The sequence below is a fragment of the Elgaria multicarinata genome, chromosome 6 (assembly GCF_023053635.1).
Source record: "Elgaria multicarinata webbii isolate HBS135686 ecotype San Diego chromosome 6, rElgMul1.1.pri, whole genome shotgun sequence".
In the NCBI taxonomy this organism is placed as follows: domain Eukaryota; kingdom Metazoa; phylum Chordata; class Lepidosauria; order Squamata; family Anguidae; genus Elgaria; species Elgaria multicarinata.
Window position 1 is genome coordinate 81,808,598 of NC_086176.1, and position 25,562 is coordinate 81,834,159.

At 40.6% G+C, this 25,562-nt stretch overlaps 1 protein-coding gene across 1 annotated transcript in view; it reads right to left on the reverse strand.

The window, feature by feature from the left end:
* The window catches only part of MSH3 (mutS homolog 3), an 89,553-nt gene that overhangs the window by 21,541 nt on the left and 42,450 nt on the right, over nucleotides 1–25,562 (reverse strand). Inside the window, exons 13-17 of the mRNA XM_063129668.1 lie at nucleotides 15,397–15,529; nucleotides 14,728–14,915; nucleotides 9,916–10,084; nucleotides 7,653–7,717; nucleotides 4,420–4,536 (exon numbers count right to left, since the gene is read on the reverse strand). Of these exons, the coding sequence (XP_062985738.1) occupies nucleotides 4,420–4,536; nucleotides 7,653–7,717; nucleotides 9,916–10,084; nucleotides 14,728–14,915; nucleotides 15,397–15,529 (672 nt within the window). The remainder of the gene's footprint in view (nucleotides 1–4,419; nucleotides 4,537–7,652; nucleotides 7,718–9,915; nucleotides 10,085–14,727; nucleotides 14,916–15,396; nucleotides 15,530–25,562) is intronic.

Here is a 25,562-nt window from a genome sequence, read left to right on the forward strand (position 1 = left end):
TGGCTGGTCGATGTCGAGACCTAGAGATTTTGCCATTCGGAGTACCTGATCTGAGAATTTTCCCACATCTTCAGATGCAGAGACAGGCTCATGAGCATTTACAATGTCATCAGGTGAAGGCATAGATGGGGCTACAGATACTACGGAGTCTGAGTCAGACCTGTAGTCCTCATCCGGAGAGTCTTGAGCCGCCCGCACCGTCTGATGTGCTGGCTGCAAGACCAATTCTTGCTGAGGTGAAGGGGCGACAACCGTAGCGGTCGGTATCGAACGATGTTCTATTCGCTCAACCCTGCTATCACGGCTGCGAGGCGTATAGGATCGAGGATCTGGAGGAACCTGCAGGACTCTCGAATTCGGAGGAGGTTGTGCAAAACGTTCATATCGTCTGTGGTCAGATGGGAAATAGTCCTGGGGCCGATAATACTCCCAATCATAAGGGTAGTCACGTTGGTGTTCAGAGTATTGAGATACTCGATCAAAATCCGGACCAGGAGATCGGTGCCGTCGATCAAAAACCGGGCCAGGAGATCGATGTTGCCGACGTGGAACAAGCCTAGTCGACTCTTCCAGCTCAGTCGTGCACGGTACCTGAGCCGATGGTATGGACACAACCGATGTGGAGTCCCGAATTTCACCCTCCGACATGGAGCTCCTCGCAGTCGGTAAGGGTGCTGGTAGCGGCAATTGCGTCGATACCGAGGTCGGCGCCGACCTGGTAGGCTCATCGGGTATCGAAGATAGGGTATCGACCCTCGAGGTGGAGCATTTTTCAGCGTCCTTCCTCTTTTTCTTCTTTTTCTTAAGCTGTTCCGCCGATGTAGGGGTCCGAGCCTTTTTCGAAATCTTCTTGGCTGCGGAAACCGCTAGGGATCGGCCTGGCGTCAGGGGTATGGCCCTGTTATCCGCCATCAACTCCTCACCAACCACAACCGATTGAATTTCTGGGCTAAGGGATTTTTCCATTGCCCTTGAGGAGTGTTGTTCCTTACGCTTATGAGGCGTAGGTTCAGTTGCCTGCAGAGCCTTTTCCCACAGTATAGACCGCAGTCTATCTGATCTATTTTTCCGTGTTTGTTTGGTAAACGCCATACAATGGTGGCACTGTTGGACTTTATGCGCCTCGCCCAAACACAACACACACAGCGAGTGACCGTCCTTAGGTGGCAGTTTAGCGCCACATTTCACGCACTTTCTGAAGGGGGCCCTTACGGCCATGCGCCTCAGGCGCCTCAGGCGATCAGTGATCGTTGGAAAAAAGTAGGAATAACAACAATATATATATATAAAATTTTTTTTTTTTTTTTTTTAGGTAAGACAAGAGAAGAAAAAGTGCAGAAGAGAAGTCAAAAGTGAGGCAAAAACGGTAAGTAGCAAACAAGCTGGAGAGAACACGGTTTCTACGTCTAAGCACGATGGCGGACGACGAAGAACTGAGGGAAGGGCGGGAACCCCGTGGACATGCGCGGTAGCGTGGGGGAGGGGTTCCCGCCCAAAAGCGTTTCCCTAAGCTATTGGAGATTCCGGTCTGGTCTCTGCGCAGGCGCAAAGCCCATATGTGTGATGCATAGAGACCACGATGAAGAACCAGCAGTTGCGCCCTCCATTTTACTTAAGTATCTAGTGTAAGCAGCCATCATCTGTATAAACGGACTTGCGAAGCTAGCAATTCCTCTGCTCTGTACCTTAAAATCCGATAACTATGCTGTATTAATGCTGCTTTGCGCTTTCAGTGACCAGGACTTATGCCTTTTTATTATGTCTTGTCCGAAAGCTCAGCAGTGCCATCAGTCTCCCATGGCGATTTTGAGAGGTTCAGACGCTCTGTCTTATACCGTTGGCCATCTTGAGGAGTCACCGGAGGACTGCGAGTCCCGTGGCCATTTTGAGAGGGTCGGCCGCTTCCCTTTAGCCCTGTTGCCAAGTGTTCTAGAGACATGAGTGCCTCCACTCATACCCCGTGAAAGTGCCAGGGGGGAGTAAAAAAGGAGTAGCTTCTGAACGTTCCCCTTTAAAGAACATTTACCATATGAAAAATGGGGCCGATTCAGCAAAATGGCGGCCTCAGCAAAAGCAAAGCAACTGTCTGGAACAGCAATCAAGCCCACAGGCTAGAGCAACCAGGGCAATTTTGGCTGCTCTATACTGGAAGCTCTGGCCCTGTTCAGAAAACACCTTAAACCATGGCTTTAACCAAGGTGATTAAGGCTTTTTGCCTTAAGCACAGTGGTTAAAGCAGCTGTGGTTTCAGGTGTCTTCTGAACAGGGCCTCTATGATTTCGGCCTGTTCACCACAGGTGCGTTTCAGACGACACCGTAAACCAAAGTTAGTGCCGCTAACCATGCTGCATAACATGGTTAGCGAGGCTGACCACAATGTGGGTAGAGGAGGCACCTGGTTAAGAAAAATACGTGTCAGACGACACCATTAACCTTGCTGCTTAACCCAAAATCCTTAACCGGCATGGTTAACAGTGTCGTCTGAATGGGGCCATTGAATGTTTGTGATTTTTTTTCTGTTCTTGACCATGCAATCATGGATTGATTGCTGTAACATTCTTCTTGTTGGTCTTCCTATTACTCTTATGCCCCTCCACTTTGATATTTTATGCTCTTTGGTCAGATCATATTATTCTTTCGCTCACTTCCTTTCTTTTCTTGTCGTCTCTTAAAGCTTCTTATACATACTTCTAAATGTCTCTGTGGTCTCGCTCTATCTTTTCTTATCTCACTTTATATTCCTCCTTGGACCCTTCACTCTGCAGGTGGCAATCATCTAGTCCAGAGATGGGAAATATGTGCCTCCCACAGCTGCTTTTGCGGTGCTGCAGCTGAAAAACAAGGTGTGGAGCGACTGCATGTCTTGTTGGGAGGCAGAATTGCTACTTTTTTGCCACCGCCACACCACCACCAAATTTTGGCGGGAAAATCAGCAGCGCAGCAGCTGCATAGACCGATGTGGAAAAATTGGCCCCTGGACCCACAGAACTTGCCCACCCCTGATCAAGTGAAATCTAAGATTACTGTTTTCCTCACCTGCATCCCATTTCCTTGGACTCTTCCTGTTTTTACATTCAAGCACCTCCTTAAAACATATTGATTTACTCTAACTTCTCCCAATTGTTGCTTTTTCCTTTCCCTTTCCCTTCCTTCCTAACATATGTTATATAATAATATAATAACAATATAATAATAATAATAATAATAATAATAATAATAATAATAATCATCGCTTTCATCACTGTGAGTAGAAAGCTTTAAAAAGATGTGGATGGTATCAGTCATTGGCTCAATTTCCACCCACATACCCCACAATCTATCCCAATAATTCAAATGCCTCTATACGTTGGAGTTGCTCTACTGAGAGGGAGACCTAGATTCTATTGAGAGGGAGACCTGGATTGGAGAATTCCAAACCATTATCAGCAGCACTGTGTGTGTGCTCCCAGTCACCTTTCTTGACCTCCACCAAGGTGCTTCGACCCTCCCGCTTACATTTTTGGGAGGATCCTGAAAAAGTGTGTGTCTGTGTGTGTGTGGGGGTGTTTGCAGTGAGAAGGAGATGAGAGGGAAGTGTGTGGGCATGCATATTATAGATGGGGGATAAATGGCTGTGGGTTTGCAGTGTGGGTTTGCCTTCTGTGAAAAAGGCTTTGCTTGCCGTTACAAACTGTGAGTTCAAAGGAGTTGTTTATTGTGTTGGGGCTTAGATTCACCTCAACCTCGTAATCAATCTTGAGGGCAGATTATTGGTCCTTTGTGATTTACTCTGCCTCCAATGACAGCCATTTTGTGGTGGAGTCCAGAACAGTTTATCAAATTGCCAAATGTGCTAATGGGCACCAAAAGGTTGCCTATCCCTGTCCTAGAGGGAACAGCTGCTTTCCCCACCTCTGTTGCCAGCAATGCAGATGTGATGATGTTGAGTTGTTGCTTTCCTTTCTTTTCCATAGTTGTTATGGATGTTGCCTGGGTACAACAATGTAATTGGTGGGAAGATGGGGCAGTCTGTTACTATAAAGTATTATTTTGAAAATAACTAAGTCTGTCACCATAGAATTGTCACAGTTTTTAAGCTAAATGTTCTTTTGATGTTATATATGTTGGTGCTGTTGATTAGCTTAGGGGTCTAACTGGGGCGCACTGGCCTTTATTTGAGGTGAACTACAGATTAGGCTATCCTATAAGAACTGTAAAATATGATATAAGCATTCAAAAAGGTCATGACTGTTCCAAATTAGCTCTATGTATTTTAAATATGCCACTCATAAACTGAAGGCAACCCTTTAAGCAAGTCAGGCTATATACCATCTAGTAACACTTGGTACAATAACAGTACTAATAATTAGCTTCCACTTATATTTTGAAGCCTATATTATAGTCTTATTTCAAGAGCAAAAACTGAATTTGGAAACTCACTCTAAAAATTGTAGCCATTCAGCACTGCAGTCAAAGACTAGCTGTTCACGCAGCTGATTCAGATGTCTGTAATTTTCTACAATAAAAGGAGTGTGGAAACGGCTGATGGCTTTTGTGCTAGAAGAGAAAACCAAATAGGAAATCAAGGTTACTAAGCAATCAGTCGTACAGCAATGTGTACAATTAGACTTTTTCTCTTTTAAGACTGGTTCACGCAGTATATCTTTCCTAAACAGAGCCAATCTCCATACAGAAAAAGAATATGATCTGTATTATTTGAAGTGGGATAATTCTTGATGAAGCAGCTGCTACTCATATCTGCTTACCAGCTAGTTTACTTGTAGCAAACATACCATGTGCCACACATAAAACAATACAGAATGTTTAATGTATCTCTACTTGCCTTAAAAACAGATTCAAAAGAAAGGTTATTTTATTACATTACTGAACTCTGTTAATTTTGTGAATCATTATGAGTAAAATACATGGTTACTAAGGAGTATTCAGTAAGGAAAACATTAAAATGTTTTTCATAATAAGATGTGTGTGGCCAAACGCTCAGCTTTAAATATTCTAGAGAGATCCTCTTTAAAAAATCACAATGGAAAGAACAGGTTAAGATTAATACCAATCACATGAAATGACATTTCAGAATGCAGGGTTAATTAAGCAACTGTTTGAAATATGGCCTTCCCATTCACCCAGAAAAAAAATATATCTGATGAACTTTTTTCTGTCAGTTGACCTCTGGTGTTTTCATACAAAAAAGACATTATACACTCATGGAAAGATATTTCTGAAAGTTTATTAATATATATTTCAATAGAGTATGAATTCAGAAAGGGTAGATTACTAAAAACAATACTACAAAGAATAAATCATTTTTCATTGTTAGACTCTTTGAGGATCAATAAGTAATTGATAGTATAGGGGAAAAGTTTCTCGCTAGCATGGCAGCCAAATGAAACTACTGAAGAAGTGAATAACCCATTATTATTTCACTGTACTGTAAGGAAGTCACTCGGTTTCAAAGCGGACCAAACAGACCCCAATTTGGTAAGAGAACTGTAAGCCTGAAGTCTTTACCTCTGAAGTCGGATGTGGTAGGAACATGCTATCAAAGAGATACACCAAGCTGCTATGACACATATATGCAAGGCTAGATCAGGCATCATCAAATTCTAATCAAACCTACAAATGTGCATATGGCGAAAAGCGGGACAAAAGGGGTGAAACTGAGCAAGGTATGTAAATTTCACATACAATGATTTCTCTCCTGAATATTGCAAACAACCTTCAATTTGTCATGAATAGTTTTCCTCAACATGTATCATTGAGATAGCCATCTTCATAAAATATTCCTTTTGTGTTAGAAATAGCTTGTCAGGCCCAACTCCCTTGCAAGACCAGCAACCAAACATGTATTAAAGAAACAGCAAACTTCTTTTTTACACCAGGACACAAACACATCCCTCACCCCCCAAGAGTCCACAGATCAGAGTTCTTAGAGAATCCAATTTCAAATAAACTCAGATAATCCAAGCAGGAGCCAGAAACATGGTCTTAAACAGCTGTATAATTAAAGATCCAAGGCATGAGATTCAAAGTATGCATTAGTTAGTTTAGGTGTTTGGAGGAGTCCAAGCGAAAGAGTGTCTAGTACCAACAGCATTGTATCCACAAACCTCTTTTATCTCTGCGCCTGCTTTTAGGTGGAGGCGGAAGGACTAGAACTCTTCACTTGTCAATCTAGCCATACAGGAAATCTTAGCCTGGAGTCAAGAACTCCATCTGAGTGGGTGTCTTTCCTCTTGCCTTTTCAGCCATCTACATTGTCTAGACAATAATCTTGGGCATGCCCTCTCTCCAGCTGAGTCTGCCTCTTGACCGCTTATTAAAGAATGTTTCTCAGGCTGTGGCAAGTTGGGCACTCCTTCCTAGGATAGCTCCAGCCACAGCTGAGGAAGAGTAGCTGCCTCACCGTGACATTCTTCTGTGAAACCAGGCAGAGGCAAATTCCCAGCACCCTGACATTCCATACCCTGACTAGGCCCCAAACCACATTCTTCTATTTCTGAATCAGATTCTTCTTCTGAAATTGTGGCATCAGGGGAAAGCATGACATAGATTTTGCAGGGAGGATGAGCAAGTCCTTTGTCTCAGTACAAGCTCCTCCATTTTCTACACTTAGGCAAGTTTTGCAAGTCTTTAGTTGGGATTGCACACTAGTTGTAACGTCAATTGTTTTGTTCAAAGAATATTAAAATTAAGCCTTTTTTAGTACCAACATGTGCCATTTTCTTTGGGAATCAGTGGCAGCTGTGATTGATTGAACCCCCTTTCCACCAAGGCATTCTAGCTTCAGGCATCTCATGGACAATTGGCTCTTCCCAAGGTTGTGTTTGAGCAACAATTTTAGGGCCGATCTCTTGGGGAGAAAAGCAGACCTAGCACTGATTTACTCTTGGACAAAACCAGCTAGAGAGCCCACACCTCTTGCACCTTTTTACCCATTTTACTAAAGTCAGCTCTTGGTTTGGAGTCAGTGATCACAATTTAATTCTATCTACAAAGAACTGCAACTGTACATAATAGTTTCAGGATAGCAAGATTGTAAGTTTTAATAGAAATAAACATATATAAAAACAGGCTTCATAGTTTCGAATGGTAATGTAATTATTCTTGTCCTGAAATGGAACTGAAACTATCAGTGAGCCTATGGGAATAAATATAAATGCAGGAAATTTAGAAATAGATGAAGGTTTAAATTGCCTTTTAGAACTATTAAAAGGATGTCTGAACTTTTGTTTTATCAGACCTTCCACATGATTACAAGAATGTTGGGAATGGAAATATTTATTCTGTCACATATTTATTTCACGTCCTTGAGATTTGAAGATTTTACACATTTACTCCCACCATTCAACACTTTGAGATGATTTCTGGAAGTTATCTGCTTTATTGATCTAAATCAACTGTTGGCAACCTGGTGCCCTCCAGATGTTTGGGGTTTCAAATCCCATAATTTTACCTTGTACACCGCTCCAGAATTTTGAATGGGGATTAAATTTACAATTTAAATATCGTAAATAAATAAATAAATAATTCCTTACCACTGGCCATGTTGACTGGGGTTTATTGGAGTTGTTTGGAGGGTACCAAGTTTCCCCACTCCTAATCTAAATAATAAAATTATCGGTAAACACATTAAGAAATATATTATCTTTACATACCTGCTAACTTTAATCCAGTCAGGTGGTATGGAAGACACAAGTGAGTTCTTAACCTCAATCTGAAACTAAGATATAGCAGATTTAAATATTATATGGGTAACTGTAATCATACTGTAGAAAAAACCAGAATCTTGTGGCACTCTAAAGACTAACAAATTAGCTGTGAAATAACTTTTGATAAGCCAGAGCATACTTCATCAGATATGTCTGATCCACAAAAGCTTATGCCACAATAAATTAAGAGTCCCACTAGACTCACATTTTTCAGAGTGAAATGCTGTACAACAATGTCAGTTCAACCATAGGGTTAATAAGAATACTACTCCAAATTTCTACCATCTAATTAAGGCTGTGTGTATCCAGGAAAGCAACATATGACCCTATGGTTATATCCAGCCCACCTGGTTCAACTAGGGGGAGGTCTTCATTTTAATTAGGCCATATCTTAGAGCCCATGGAATTCCTGGTATGCCAAGAGGCTGCAAACTATAGTTTATCATTATGGGAATAAGCCACAGTGAACCTCAGGCTGGTGCTTTCCTCATCCTCTCCCACAAGATAAGACGCTTTCACTTCCTTTTTTTTAAAAAAAAGATAAGATGCTTTCTCTTCCATTTTTTTTAAATTAATCACTGCTTGTTGTTATGTCTGAACTCAAACAAACTGTGGTTAATCTTAACTATGGTTTACTGAAACAATAAAACTTCAAACTTTGGTTTATCATTATATCTGAAAGGACCCAGTGACTACAGGAAGCTTCTCATCAGATATTGTATATTCAGCTACAGTACTCAACTACAAAACTAAGACCCAAATATCTATTTCTGTTGAGAGAATAACCTCACACATACTAATAATTCCACCTTCAAAACTGAGAGAATGAGTCTTTTACCCATCTTGAATGGCTGGCAGCTAGGCAGGCTATATACTGATAAACAGAATTTTTATTATTTATTTATTTATTTAGAGTATTTTTATCCCGCACCTCAACCAAAAAGGCTCCTGGAGGGGCTTACAATTGATCAGTAAAGAAGACAATCCCTGCCCTCAGGTTTACATTCTAAAAAAAAGACATGAAACACAAGGAAAAGGGGATGGGGAGGAAAGAGGGAGAAAAGAATGCTTCTGCAAGCTAAATGCTTTAGTTGGTTTTTCTTCTACTACTACATAGATATACTATGTAACAGATGTAAAATACCAAGAGTTGCAGTTCTTTTCAGTCAGAATGACAAAGGATGCATTATTTATATGGTGATTACCAAATGCTCAGTTTAAATTACCATATTCTTTTGGTACACTGATTTTCCAAGCACCTCAGCTCTAAATCTCACATTTATTTTCCAAACTTCTCACCAATGTATGCACATGTAACCAGTATAGCTGTATTAACTTCAAATCATTACTATCATTCTAATCCCAGATATTAAATACAGTTCTATATAAAGAGATTAACTTCCGTCGATAAAACCTTTTTCAAGGGTAAACAAAGAGCAAGCAATATAAGCTCAGTCTGTGGTTTTGCATTCAGGAATTATTTTTTAAAAGTAGGTACCTGTCCCCACTTTTTAAAAGCAAATACCACAATATTTAACAACAATAACAGTAACAACCAAGAAGTGCTAGAGTTTGTGTGTGATTTCATTCACTAGAGATTTCTTAAAACAGTCTTCCCCAATCTGGTGCTCTCCAGATGTGTTGGACTGCAACTCCCATCATTCCCAGCCAGCACAGCCAATGGCAGGGAATGATGGGAATTGTAGTCAAACATACCTGAAGAGCCCCAGACTGAGGAAGGCTGCCTTAGGATATTCTAAAGTTTCATTGTTGCATTGAGTCAACCAAAAGTGTATTTCCACAACATTTGTGGGTGTGTGATAGTTTTATGTTCTTATAGTTATCATTTCTATAACTAATATTCAACTGTTGGCTAACATTTTTATACGTTTTGCACTTATTATAGGATTCCTTTCAACAAAATTACCAAATAACTGTATTTTCAGAACAGAATGATAATGCTTTGAAAGAAGTTTTTATTGCTTTCAAAGTATCCACGCATAAACACAAAAGGGCAAAGCCAGTTATTCTTCAAAAACTAAAAGCAAACTACTAAAATGCTACCAGACTTGGAACAGTTTAAGCAATGAAATAAGATGGCTAAATATTTAATTTTAAAGTATGAGTATAATTATGTGGTTGTTAAAATTCATAAAATGCTAGCAACACATAAAAAGAAAAGAAATATGTAGTCACTATTTATGTTTACCTCTTGTCCGGATACTGTTACATAATCTGTAGAGGGGCAATTTAATATTCTTCGTATATCCTGAAGGTGTACCTGGATCTTACAGACTACTGCCTGAATCTCTTCCTTCCTCTTCCTTATTAAAGGGAAATCTGTAAGATCCTTGAACAGCTGGGTTTTGTCTCCAGTTCTAATTGTAGAAAATCATTATATACTCTCACACACCAAAAGTACACGTATTGCTTAATAATAACAAAAATCGTAAATATTCACATGCTTAACAATAATACAACTTATTAATTTTTTATTTATACACTGCCTTTCCACCAAAAAATGGCTTACAGGCAGAATTAAAAGTGATTAAAACAATATGATAAAAACATAACAATTATGGGGGGAGGAGAATTAAAAACATCACCAAACCCAACAGATCCACTTACAGATCAAACGCCTTCTTGAATAAAGTACTCTTTGTTTGCTAGCAGAAAGACAACAGAGAGCGAGCAAACCTAGTATCACTTAGATGGAAGTTCCACAGCCTTGTAGCAACCACTGAAAAGGCCCTCTCTCAGGTTACCACCAAACATACCTTTGAAAGTGGTGGTCTTGAAAAAAGGGCCTATCCAGAAGATCTTAAAAACTTGGCAGGCTCTTACGGGAGAAGGCAGTCTTTCAGGTAGACTGGTCCCAACCCAAACAGGGTTTTTATAGGTCATAACCAGCACTTTGAATTCTGCCTATAAGTAGCTAGTAGCCACTGAAACTCCTGTAGTAAGGGAGTAACATGCTCCTTTAATCAGCCCTGGGTGACAGTCTGGCCACAGTAATCTGGACCAGCTGGAGTTTCTGAACAGTTTCCAAAGGCAGCCCCACATACAGTACCCTACAGTAGTCCAAGCAGGATGTAACTAAGGCATGTGTGACCATGGCCAGATTAGATATCTCTAGGAGCTTACATACATAATTAAATATAAAGCACTATAATGACAAGTTTACAATGGGCAGAATCCAATGGGGTGCTTATGCCCCCACCTTGTCTTTTCCGACCCTCTGATTATCTTCCACAAGCTGTGGGTCCTTGCAATTCTGCTGCGCAAGTGTGACCTGTTGCTTATGCAAGGGAGATTTAGCACTTCCCAAGGGAAGTCCCAAAACAAGTGGAAACACTAGTTTCTGGAAGGAGGCAGGTTGGCAGAGCTCCCTCATGCAAGCTTCACTGACCTGCCTCCTTCCAAAAACCATTTTTTCAACCAGCTCCCTTTTAATGCCAGCTCCCTTTCAAACCACAACACTCCTTGGGCAAAGAGACCAGCACATACATATGTGGCAAGTGATGAAGGGCAGAAGCCCACTGGGATGCACACATGACTGTTGAACCACAGGGCTCTGGGACTATCAGTCAACAACTTGAGTGCTTAGACATGTGAGATATTATACATGCCAAGTCAAGAGTTGCCCCCTTATTTCATGTTAAGTATCTTTGTAGCCATTTTTTGTACCTGAAGATCAAGTTGCCTATAGTCCTGTAGTTGTGAGGGGGTTAATAGCTGATGACCATTTCAAATTTGAAGGAACTTGTTTCTTATAGTCCAAATTAGGTCTGCAGAAGAGTGTTATCCAAGGCCCACCTGCACGTGCCAGCCAGGGCAGAAAATGGAGGAATCCCCCAATTTTTAAAGTTTTTTTTTCCTACATCAGTTCCATGATCAGGCTTTTCAAGAGATCCACAGGACTTTGAATTAAGCCAGCAATGCCCTGCATCTAGATCACCCATGAAACACCCCATTTCAAATACCTTCTACCACTGTTCAATTTGTGGCCCTTAATCTACCAGTTCCTAAAGTGAGCACAGACATTGTTCTACATAAATATTGGCTCTTTACAAAACTAATTCTGGCCCGCTTGCATTGGCTGCCAATATGTTTCCGAGCCCAATTCAAGGTGCTGTTTTTAACCTTTAAAGCCCTACATGGCTTGGGACCACAATACCTGATGGAACGGCTCTCCCGACATGAACCTACCTGTACACTGCGCTCAACATCTAAGGTCCTCCTCCGAGTGCCTACTCCGAGGGAAGCTCGGAGGATGGCAACAAGGGAGAGGGCCTTCTTGGTGGTTGCCCCCCGACTGTGGAATGATCTCCCCGATGAGCCTCGCCTGGCGCCAACGTTGTTATCTTTTTGGCGCCAGGTCAAGACTTGTCTCTTCTCCCAGGCATTTTAACATTTTAACAGCATTTTAACAGCATTTAACAACGTTAAGTTTGTTTTTAATGGACCCCAGAATTGTTGTTTTTAAATGGATACTGTTATTTTTATACTGTTGCTTTCATGTTTCTGATGGTTTTTTAAATTTTGTATACTTTTTAATGTTTACCATTTTTAACTGTTGTAAACCGCCCAGAGAGCTTTCGCTATGGGGCAGTATATGAATGTCATAAATAAATAAATAAATAATCATCTTAAAGCTAGTGTGGTGTAGTGTAGAGATTGATAGAGTTTTGAGCCAGGAAGTCTGCTGTTCAAATCTTATGGATTTACCGTAACTCAGTGGTAGAGCACACGCTTTGCATGCTGGATGTCCCAAATTCAATCCCTGGCATCTCCAGTTAAAAAGATCAAGTACCAGGGGATGGGAAGGTCATCTAGTTGAAGGCCAAATTAGATGTAATGTTGGTGACATCGTTTATTCTTGCATGTATGTTTTTTCTTGAACAAATAGTGGGGTAGGGGGATGACTTGGATTGAGACCTTGGAGTGTTAGAAGACGGCTTTAATTCCCCTGCTCTGGAGCTGATAGTCATAATAGCTGGTATGTACAGGGAGTGGGCAGGATTCTGTTTAGGACTGCAATGGGGACAAAGGATCCCTACACCATGATTCTAGACTGACTCTTCTGCTGACCCCACAGGTATTTGTTCAAGAGAAAACAACTAACATTTGAAAACTATATGACAAATGTCTCATTTAATGTAGCCCCAAGACTCTGGAGAGCCACTGCCTATCAGAATACTGGGCTAAATGAACAAATAGTAGGATCTGCTATTAGACAGAAACCTATATTCCTAAATTTTAAAAATATTGCTAAATAGAAACCTATATTCCTAAATTTGTCTTTTTTGCATAAACTACATGAACATCCACAAGCAGCTATTTGAATTTAACAGAGAGTTGAATAGGGCACAAGTTGAATAGGACCCAGAATCCAAAAATTGTAAGCAGAAAGTAAGCGATCATTTCAGCTAACATTGCAAAGCCAATCAAGAACTAGTGGAACATTATGTAATTCTCTCTCCCCATGACTCTGAGTAATGTCTTGCTACCATAACCAGTTTTGTAAGATGAGGAAATAATTTGGAGATTAAAAAATCTTTTTCTAGATTCTCGCAAATTGATATAATCCTTGTAGGAAACGTCAGAGTCAAGAACAGCCCCAGTCTCAGCATACAAAGGGTATGAGCTCCCTTTGTAGGTGATTGATCTCTGGCTTCCTATTGGTCCAGAGGTTTGCCCTCCTGACTCGCTAAACCTGTAAAAAGGCCAGCTTCCAAGAGAGTCAGTGTAGCACTGTGGCGTTACACCCCACAAGTCAATTCCAAATGTATGTCTGCAGTTTGTAAGTCTGTGGTTTTTAGATGTTGGCCTGAGTGGGCGGAGTTAGAATGTCTTGGGAGGGGGGAGGAGTGATATATAAGGGAATGACAGAGGGGATTGAAGGAACTTTTCAGGGGGTCTTGTTACGTACTCTTAGAGTCTGTAGCGCTCTCTGTGTTTATGGTACTTAAGTTCTGGGAAATTTGAGAGTCAGTGTAGTGAGTGGTGTCTTTGGAGTGTGGTGTGCACGTAGTTGAGGTATATCAATCAATACTGATAATAAAGAAAGTTCAAGAGTGATTGTGTGAGAAAAAGGAAAGCGCGTATGTGAATGAGTGACAGGATTGTATGAAAGGTTTCAAAAAGGTTTTTAATTGTTTTATTTGAAACAAAGCTTGTGAACTTTTAAAAATAAATTTGGATTGTTTTGTTTTTAAAACTACCACAAAAATCCCACGTGTCTGTTTGGCATTTATCATCTTAAGTTTACACATTTAACACCCACTCTGACAATCGTTCACCTAAGCAGATATAACTCACAGCGCATTATTATATATATTAAAATCCTTCTCCAATTTAAACCCCTTTCTCCACATAGTTTGGAGGAAGGTGGTTTTTATTATCCCTTGCCTCAGGCGTATCAAGCGGTGGTGCTTGGCTTGAGCAGGGAGTAGCCTCGGCCGGGTCTGTTGTTCAGAGCCTGTGTCGTGGCAAGCACTACTCTGATATATAAATAGGTATAGATGTATGTTAGATAGGTTATATTAGGGCAAATGCTGCTGTTCCTTTACGATGATATAGAAGCTCAACTATGTTGCATTGATATAGAAGCGATATTTATTTTGTGTTGATACAGAAACTCAACTTTTTTTTTCTTTCATGAATCCTTACTCCTTGCACCACTTTAAATCTAATTAAACCTGCTTTACTTTAGACTCATTTAGCTCATTTTCTCCTCATGCCTTATGGGTTGTGTGTCAAAATTACTATGTTAAGTCACCTTTGCCTGAGGAGAGTTAAAGGCACAACAAGGTGATAACAGTAGTGTCACTCCTTGAGGGTAGCATGGCAGGGAAAGAGGATTAAAAGAACTTTGTGTAATTTATTTGTTGCAATTATTTATATGCCGCCTTTCAGGATACAAATCCTACCAAAGGAAGTTTACAAGTAACATAAAAATAATAAAATCCCAATAAACAATAACACACCAACTATCTAGTCAAATGCTCAATCTACTTACTTTGCTGCTGCTTCATTAAGTATGCTTAAATATCTTTTTGTGGAACAAAGCAATTCAGGAATTTCCAAGAGGCTTTTCTGCAATAAGACTGCTTGCACCTGAGTACGTATAGCTGGAACCAGAGTTGTGATGGCAGTTTCCAACTGAGAGAGCGTGTTGACAACCAGATAAAACTCTTGAACGGAACACTGAAAGTAGAAACAACTGTAACTTGAAGGTTAATATTTTAAAATTAATGTTCCTTAATTCTGTCCTGGATTTTGGACATTTGTGTAATATATACATCCTAATTACCACCATTGTTTGTATCCCAGGCAGCAAGGGAACTTACATATCTCTGCTGCAATAAAATTGTTGATATTTAAATGCTGTTTTAAAATCAGAATAGCATCAACATTTTAATGCACAACTTGAAACTGCAGGCCTACCATCTTGTTTAGTGGAGATCCAAAGAAATCCACGTTTGTTTTAGTCACAAGAACAAATATTTTCTTCAAGAGTTTTGACACTGCTAAAATTAAAAAAAAAATCTTTCAACTATCTCCTGCCTTTCAGTATATAGTACTACATTAATCCTTAATCGTAAACTAAACTTCAAGAAAATATTGCCAGTGAAAACCATATTTAAATATAATGGATTGTGGTTCTAATCATTTGTAGCTCATTTACCTTTTTGTGATAAATACTACAGATTCCTCTCTCAACGTCTGGCATCTTATACAGGAGAGTCTTAATTTGACCAAGGACACTTGATTCTGATAGGAGAACCTCAGACACTGCATCGAGTCGAGAATTAATTTCACTGTAAAAATAATCATTTTATTTTTTAACTAAAGTTCCAGTGTTTTCTACAGGACAATATGAAATTCTAGATTTCTGTCAAACACTTAATGGGGTACATAGATAGAGGGTAAAGTTACCCAAACTAGTGACAGCATATTTAAACATTTTTTAAAAAAAACACTTAGCAGTAGTTTCTTAAGAAATTTTCAACATACCGTCAGAAAAGAGTTTATAAGAACTCCAAGGAACAGAGCTAACCTAATATGATTCTGACACTCCTTTGTTGCTCTGAATATTTTAAAGACTGTAAATGCCACCTGGACTTTACTAAGAGAACTGTGGGGAAGAAGGATGAGGTCATTCTCTCAGGGCTGATCCTTATGTAGTCAAAACAATCCATCCACAAGAGGGATATATCAGCAGGCTTAGATGAATCCTGAGGTTTTCAGAAGTACAAACAATATTTAAGGGGGGAAAGCTATAGGTTTTGTGGGGGCAGGCATTCCAAAACAGCCCAATGATGACTGACCATGCTTGCAGAGGGGGGGATGGAAAAATTGGATGTGGGGAGAGAAAGGGAAAATAAAATGGAGCATCAGAAACACCTAATGCTACAGCATTTTGCTGCATAGAAAACTACCAGAGTACTGTATCTTTATGCCAAACCTAATTATTTATAACTCACATTGTCATAGCTATAACCTCCAAATAACACCTGCATATACTTTCTAATTGATGGAATTCACTGCTGCAAGATGATGGCCCCTAGCTTTCAAAGGAGATTAGACAAATTCAATAGCTATTAGTTATGATGGCTACATGGAACCTTCATGTTTAGAGGCAATTCACCACTGAATACTGTAGCTGGGGAGAAATAGCGGCAGATGTCCATTGCCTTTTTGCTTGACATGTGGGCTTCCTAGAGGCATTCTAATAGCCACTATGGCTAGATGGGCCTTCATCTCATAAAGTACAGCTTCTGTTCTCATCTTGAAGGGTCTTGAGGAAAGAGACTTATAGCTGCCTTTATTGTTTTTAGATCAGTGGCTTAGACAAACATTACTCTGCCTAAAATCAGGCTGAAAAGTATAGTTTATTTATTTATTTATTACACTTATATACCGCTCCCATAGCCAGGGCTCTCTGGGCGGTTTACAGAAATTCTAAAATTGAGATAAAAACAAGTATACAAAATTTAAAACTCTAAAACACAGAACATACACACATAAAGCATTAAAAACTGATTAAAAACTAAACATGTGGGTGATCAGTTTAGGGGAGGTGTAAGTACTGGAATGATATCCCAGAACAGAAATCCCACCACTTACATACACAGCATAATTTTAATGCAACCTAATAACAGGATATAAAATGAACACTTTTATGAAAGCCTAAGATATGTAATTTTACCAAAACCAATTCTTCTGAGATAAATAATATTTATATATTCTTTGCAACCCATTGCAAAGAATATATAAATCTGAAACTTTATATATGAATCTGAAACTTTTCCAGCCTTCCTAGCACAACGTTGCAAATATTCTTCTCTCCTGTGTTTTGGACCAGAAACAAAACACATACTAATTAGTATGGAACTCCCACTCCATAAAAAATTAGGATTCCGCACACACCCACACCCCAATGACCTCAAAATTTCCAGAAATTTTACATCACTAGGTGCAGCTGAAGCTTTGCTCTTCAATGGTCCTATATTTTCCATATGTTATAAAAAATAAGACACAGCTGGCCTTGTAAGGAGTAGAGCCGGAACTGGGGTGGGTGGGGTTGGAAAGAGCAACAAGAAAGAGAACGCATGTGGTGTGGGGGTGAAAATAGTGAGGGGATGGATAGTGCACCAGGGAATTGGAAAGAGCAAGGGAGAGAAGAGATATGGAGGAGGTGGAGTGCCCAGGGGAGGACATCTTGCCAAGGCCCCTCAACCCTGTGGCAGCACCATTGTAGTTTACCTCAGTCACTGTAGTACTAAACTGAAAGTTGGTGCAAACTAAAGAGATACCAACTAATGCTGGGATTTTCCATTTTATGTTCTGCTAGTCATGCTGATCATACTAATATGTTCGATCAACACAAGGAATAACATAATGCCTGTACAACTTGCAGAAGTTAAGAAACCTTATTCAACATACTTGACACACACAAATTTTGAAGTTTGTCTGAAGTTTCCAGAGTTACCAACTCAAAATACCATCTACACTATCTAAAAATGGATTAGCGATCTAAAAGCACTAAGCCATCTAACAAACAACTTTTATCAGTTATACATTATATAACTATTGTGAACCGCCCAGAGAGCTTCGGCTATTGGGTGGTATAAAAATGTAATAAATAAATAAAATAAAATAAAATAAATATTGGAGCTGAAAAAACATGTTTTGATTTATGAGATTTATTAATGCATTCATAATGTACCAACTTGAACAAGTATGCATAAATATACAGTGACACAGAATACAGATGCAACACTCTTCTCTTGAAAGGTTAATCTGCACTTTAATCATTTTCACATATGGCTATGGTAGTACAGTTCCAGTAATCTAACACAAAAGAAGCATTCATACACTTTGCCTACTGTAATCCTCAATATTAAAAAAAAGGGGGTCAGGAGAACATCATCCAATATCAAGTGACCTATTTTTTCACACACTAGTAGAAACATGTTTTGGAAAAAATGTTCCAAGAATAATAAACATAAGACCCTATAGAGGATTATCTTCAGTTTACATACGGAATATACATGCCAATATAAAAAGGCAGTTTAAAATATTTTTTGCATTTCTTATAAGCTGTTGCAAATACAGTACAGCAAATAGTATGAGGAAGTAACAGTTCAAATTATTAAATTTTAATCTAGTCCTATTTCTATACTACTTGAAAAATCTGTATTTTAAAAACCTGTATGTTATATAAACCTGAATTGTGCTTCAAGTTTATTTAGATTTTAAATGATTTACGAATCTCTTTATTCAGCTGAAGTATGATACAGCTTATTTCTCAGCAAAACAGAACTGTAATGCAAGACTAGCTGCAAAAAGCAGTTAACACAAACTGGATATATGTAATACGTACCATAAAAAAAAGAATTAAGTAACACTCACTCTTTACTGTCAATTAACATTGTTTGATCTATAGAATTATTAAATTGAAACTGAATTTCTTATGACCATTTTCAACAAAGGTATTGTTAAATGGTTGATGCAAATGGATATCAAAATCTACAGTGAACAAAGCTCTTCCAACCAACTAGCCATGATGGTGACAAACCCATAAAATTCTCCCCAAATTGCATATGAAATGAGGGATGCAAAGGGAATTTGTAGAGATAAAAGAGCACATGGATGAGGAAACGTAACACTCCTTGCAACTGCAGGTAAGTGCACTAGACCGCCCTATTTTCTGTGATTCGGGCAGACCCATGTTTAAACAAATCAGTATGCTTGGATGGAGCTAGAACCTGGATTTGCAAATCAACTTGTACAAATGTAACAAATCCTTCTAAGTCATTATGTTTCGGTAGCAGAATGTTGAGTATGAAGTAGCAGGATGACCTTAGACCAGGGTAGACAACACAGCATCCACAATCATACCTGTGCCCAAGATCCCCCAATGCATATGCCAGACCCCTTTTGACCCCCACCACTCACTTTCAGATTCCCCTTCTCCTCCCATCTGCCATCACCTCTAGTTGCCCGACATTTCCACTTCCTCCTCTTGTCTCCTCCTTCCTCACTTTGCTGGCCAGGCTTCCTCCTCTGCCCCTCCCACTCAAGCCCTTTTTTTCAGCAAGATTGCTCCATTGATATTAATGGAGTTGGGGAAAGGATCCTCTGCTGAAAAATGGTTTGTGAGGACTTTCCCTCAAGCTATTTTTGGCAGGGCACCTTTTACCCCTGCCAAAAGTGACCAATATCACTCCATAGACTTTAACAGAGGTGGGGACAAAGTTTCCCCTGCCCCCAAAATGGCTGGAGGTGGGAAGTGGAGGCAAGAAGAGAGAAAATATCCAGGAAAGTACAGGAATAACAAGAGAGAGACTACTTTGTGGGGGGGGGGATGACAAATGCTCTCCTGGGCTGAAAAGGTTGCCTTAGACAAATTATGCTGTTACAAAATGTATTAAAAGCATATCAGATATACCCATTTATATGTGCTATTACTTTAGAAATGTTTCAAGGTAGCAGGTTCTACCTTAGTGCAAGGGATTCAAGTATACAAGCTTTAGGCCTATTCCAATTAGTTCTAAGACACTGAAGGTTTGCAGTAATGAAGATGGATGGTGCAAACCTCTTGTTTACCTTTTAATGAACAAGCAGCAGTCCTTTTTCTGACATGAAATAAGGAGGAGAAAATGTATGGGGACTGTTACATAAATCCCTGAGATTGAACAATAAGGGAGAAAAACAAAACAGGCCATTCCAAAAAATGAAACAAAAAGTTCAACAAATAAATAAAATCCAAATACATCCATCCTGCTTCAACCTGGCAATATCTTTAGGGGATTCTAATATAGTTACAGTGAGAAAGTTTCCTTTTCTTCTTCTTCCAAACTTAAGGTCATTGACAACCCTGTGAGACCACAACTTCAACTTGAAACACATCACCATGGGTTAAGCAAACCTCAAATAACCCCATGGGCTGTTGCTGCCCAGGTTCCAATGACAAAATAAACTGCACCTGGTGATTATTCAAATTATGCGCAGCACGCACCACAGCTAAAACAAGCCACTTCCATCACTACCTTACAGCCCCTTTTTAGCCCTTTTGAGATGGACCCCTTTGTTTTTTGTGGCATACAGCTGCAGCCCTTTTCATATCTGAATAACAATAGTGAAAATATCCACAAATGCGTCTAGAATCATTACTAGTAGTATGCAGATCCATATCCACATCTGTTAAATGACAATCAAGGGCTTTTGTCATGTACAATTTCAGCAACACTCACCATGAAAAAGGAAACTGAAGCAATTGGAACAGATGAATGAGTAAATGTTTACCAGTCCATAACAGTAAGTTGCCCAGCTATTTAGCTCAGGGATTTCTATGTAATTTATATTTCAGTATAACTTCACAAGTTACAAAGATGCATATCTTTGGCCATTTTCTGACCACTTCCCATGTTATTTTCCCCAACTCACACTCTTAAAATGTTTTGTAGGAAAGCAGCACTTCAGTGTAATCACACTTGAGAATACGCCACATCACCATTTCCTTCCAGTACACCAGAATAACAGTGGCCTTGACAGGCAACCAAGATTTTCTACAATTGTGTGAACATGTTTGCTTTAAACCAAGAAGATAAAACCATTTTGTTTACACTCACCAGAATAAAGATTTCCAGGCAGCGATCTAGAAGCAGGCAACGAACTGCTCCAAGCACCGTAGAACCTGGCAGTTAGCCCACAATACCCTGGATTTCAACTGTTCTAGGCCATTAGTGATGCTTCATACTCCTGACTGATACTCTGCTCCTTGTAGCAGTGCTTGCAAACAACAGAGATATACAAGCTTAAATGCTCTCCCACCCCATATAAAGATAATCTTCAAGCCAGAACGTATCCCCACTACTTTTCTACGTTTTTATATGAAGGAGCATTCAAACATCCCCATTCTGCAGGCTATAGATGTACAGTCCAACAAGAGCTGTACCACATGCCCGCTAAATAGGTTACCTGGAGTAGCATGTGGTTGCTTCCATATCACTTCTGATAAGGCATTATTAGGGCATATTTAATAACTATGTACCAGTAACATAACAAGTATAAAATTAGCAACTGAAAAAGACTGAATAAGACTGAAGCAGCTGCCAGAAGGCAACAACCAAAATCAGCCCAAGCCATCTGGAATAAATGGTGTGCGTTTTCCATTCCTTCCGGAAAGCAATTAAGGGAGACTTCCACAGGGAACTTGCTCCACACCCATTAAAATAAAGACCCTGCTTCTTGGGGATGATTTCTAACTTTGCTAGCAAAGCGACTTGGGATATACATCGTGCTTAAGATCCTGAAGGTGAACTTTTCCAGCAAAGGAAACACATCTCAGTGATAAATACTTTTAATCTATGTTGGATATGTCTCTTTCCCCCAAACAAACCAGACAACGAGTTTACCGATTATATATATGCTGCGTATTCCCATGTAAGATGTACTTTCCAAGGCCCAAGACCCAAAGCTATTTATAGATGTGTGGATAATTGAACTGAACTGGCAATATGCAGGTTGCTTCCAGAGAAGTGTTTTATTGTGCCATCGTGCTACCTCATTCACCAAATGTTATGGGATCCAGACCATGACATCTTCCATCCCCCCCCCTCCCATGTTTTCCCACGGTTTCTTCCATCTTTTTTCTTACTGTGGAAAATTCACAAGGAAGAAAAGATAGAATAGCAGCACAATACCTTCTGAATGAGAAGGGAGGTAATTATCTAAGGGTAGGTGTACAAACTACTATCAATAAGACTGCATTCCTTGTAGTCTGCAGTGCTCCTGCTGAAGGCGTGGGGTGCTGTTGCAGACTGCTTAACATGGAAGTCCGGAGGACACTCTGCCCCAATAATTTGTGCAACATAGTGCTGGCAGTTTAAGAAGTCCAGCCTGGTACCAGGTGTAAAGACAAACCTGAAAGGGGCTTCTCAAACTAGAATGAGTAAAAAGGCCAAAACAAGCGATCATGCCATGAGATCATTAGCATCTGGTCAGATACTCAGAACAGAAATTCAGTGCCTCATGATTTAATCAAGGCACACTTAAATTCAGTGCCTTGTGATTAGGTTATGGCACACCTATCAGTAGCTAGGCATGCATAACACCCCAAGCAGAGAATCACATAACTTAAGGTGTTGTGTAATTGGTAATAAGTAGAGTGGTTGGCTGGTGGTCCCTCATGCTTAAGCACCACAATCTCAGGGAGAAGTACTGACATCCTAATTTCCTGAGGCCAACTCCACTTTCCCACCCTGCCACATCAGGTTACTGCCTGATGTGTGCACCGCTGCCACCACTACCCCATCTGCACTGCACACCTACTCCCTGCGCCACCACCGCCTGCCTGGTTAGTCAGCTGGTGTTCTTCACTTTCACGCATGTATGTGCACTCCGCCTCTCCCGGGGGTCCCAAGTCTTGCAAGACTTCCAGGATGAGACGTCTGAGGTCTCATTCTGGAAATTTCACGAAACTTGAGACTTCCAGGAGAGGCAGGGAAGCCAGCAAGGGGCCAACTTCCCTGCATCGCCCAGAAGGTACGTACACTGGCTACCCAGGCTGGCAGGCCGGGTGGGTGGGAGGCATGTGGGCAAGACCAAGAGGCGGCAGCTCGCTCAGGTGCCTCCCAGCCGCCAGGGCTGCTTGCTTGGACAGCCCACCGACTGCAGAGTAGGAGAGGATTACAGGAGGGGGAGGAGGAGGTTGTGGGGGAGGGGAGGGGGAGAGGTGCAGTGGGTTTCCGCTTCAGGCAGCAACCTGCCTTGGGCCGGGTCTGGTCCTCCTATTTCTTTTCTGGGCTCACCCTCCCTCTCTAGGAGCACCAAGGCATTTGAAACTCCTGCCTGTCCACCTGCCCTCCCCCTCCACGGATTTGTACAGGAGTGGCTCAGGGTTGGATGCTGCGAATAAAAAAGGTGGGACAGAATGGGAGGCAGAAGGAAGAGACCTGATGAGGCAGCAGCAGCACCGGTACAGTTTTGGTTTGGCGTATCCCTCGCTCCCTCTGCTCTACACAACAACCCTGGATCTCAGTCCCACAACCCCTCAACTCCTCTCCCACAGTGGTGGTGGTGGTGGGGAGAGCATGCATTCCCCTCCTCACCTTTAAAACTCTATTGGGACTATTATCCATTCTGCCCAAAGTCATCTCTTCTTTTGTCTGCGTGGTCTAAGTAGGACCCAGAGCTTTTGTCCCTTTGTGCCCTTTGTAAAAACACCCAGTGCTCTGGGAATGCCTGACCTCCTGAAAGGTTTAGTACCCTACCTCTCAAGTTGCACGACAAGCTCTGCGTTGCTGATATGCCCTCTCATTGAAATTACTTTAAACCACAGAAACTGGGAATTTGTCCAAGAACCTCATCAGAATGCCTGTACTGGAGGCTTAGTGCCTTTTCCCAGTTTAGGCTGGAATACCAGCTGATTCCTCTCCTTGACAATTAAGATCTGGCCAAGGCTTCAAGCTCCAGACTTGAGATCATGGGTAAAGTACCTTTAGTGCCCTCAAATGCTCTACTGCAAGTAGACTTACCAGGAGATGGGAGCAAAGTGAAGAGTGGATAGGGCCATAGCTCAGTGGTAGAGCATATGCTTTGAATGCACAAGGCCCCAGGTTCGATTCCTGGCCAGGTAGGGCTAAGAAAGAATCCTGCCTGAACCCTTGGAGTGCTGCTGCCAGTCAGTGTCAACAATTTTGGGCTAGATGGACCAATGATCTGACTCACCTTCCTATGTGCCTAATAATGGTACAGGTGGCACAAATAGGAGCACCATGTAGCTGCAGTGAAGGAGATGCTATTCTAATCCCCTTGATAGCTCCAATGTAGAATCATAGAATCATAGAATAGCAGAGTTGGAAGGGGCCTACAAGGCCATCTAGTCCAACCCCCTGCTCAATGCAGGAATCCACCCTAAAGCATCCCTGACAAATGGTTGTCGAGATGTAGCGTTCCTCCAGAGTGGCATTATGTCAGAAACAATTGAGTAAGATTAAACTGATGACTCTTTTATGCTGCAAGCATTTGGAACACTTCTCAGCACCAAACAGGAAAAAAATTCTTAAAAGAGGCCACCCAGCCCAGTATAGCTGCCTGATGGGACCTTTTAAATAATTTTTCATTTCTGCTCATTTTTGACAGGACCTCCAAATGGCTGCAGCAAGCAAGGGAGCTAGCTGTTTAATCACTCTTCAATGTCTCTAATATAGTGCTGTTCTGGACAGCAGGTACATGGAGAGGGATTAAATGATGGCTTCATCACTTCCTCACTGCAGCTTGACACTTCTCTCAGTACTGAAGGACAAGGAGGAAATACTTCAAAGAGCTCATCCAGTTACTATTTATTTATTTGTATCCCGCCTTTTGCTCAATACTGGGCCTCAAGCCGGCCAATGCACAAGCAAGAAACAGTGGGCCTGGGGTTTGCCCAAACCAGTGCTGACACTGGGCCTGGATCTGGCCATCGCTCATGCCTTGGTAACATACAAAATAGACTAATGCAATGCGCTCTACACGGAGCTGCCTTTGAAAAGTGTTTGAAAGCTACAACTGATCCAGAATAGAGATCCCCCCCCACTCTTTTTTCTTTCTTTTTTGGCCCTTCATATCTCTAGTCCATATTGAGGGAATAAGAGTTAACTGGAGAATGCTGTGTGAAGCATAACACCGGCTTTGAGTCAACTTCATTGGCTCTAAGTTGATTTCTAAATCTGATTCTTGAACCTTATACCCTTGATCAGGAAATCTGTATATAAACTTACCTGTACGCTCGCTTCTGCTTCAGGGTTCCTTGTAATATACTTTATTTGCTGGTTTATGTGCTTGCTATTAAGCTATCCTGGATCAGATTTGTTGGTCTTTTTAAAATCAACTTGAATTCTTTCTCCCTTAAATCTTTGATTACATCATCATCAATATCCTGAATGGAGGAGGCTTTTCTATAAATCCAGCTATTTCAACAGAGCTCTTTACTTTTTTGCCCAATGCTTGTGAGAATGCATCAGGGGACTAGCCTCTGAAAGAAGAACCACAATTTTTAAAATGAAGTTTATTTTGGAGGTTCCCTGTTCATGTTTTTCAAGAATGTACTAAAGATTAAAATCAAGTAGTCAGTAGCAAATGAATCAGAGTTTCTGTTCTTTTTGTGTATTATTGGAAATAGACAATTTTTTTCATACAATGAAGTGTTTTGCTGTGTCAACATATCCCTATAGCTAAAAAAATCACTATCTGCAGAGTGCTATCCTTCTAAAATAGCTCTGCACACTCAAAGGAATGTGTCTGTTAAATTTTACACTGTAGTGCTAGCATTTATAGTTTTCTAGTCAAATCAGCATACTT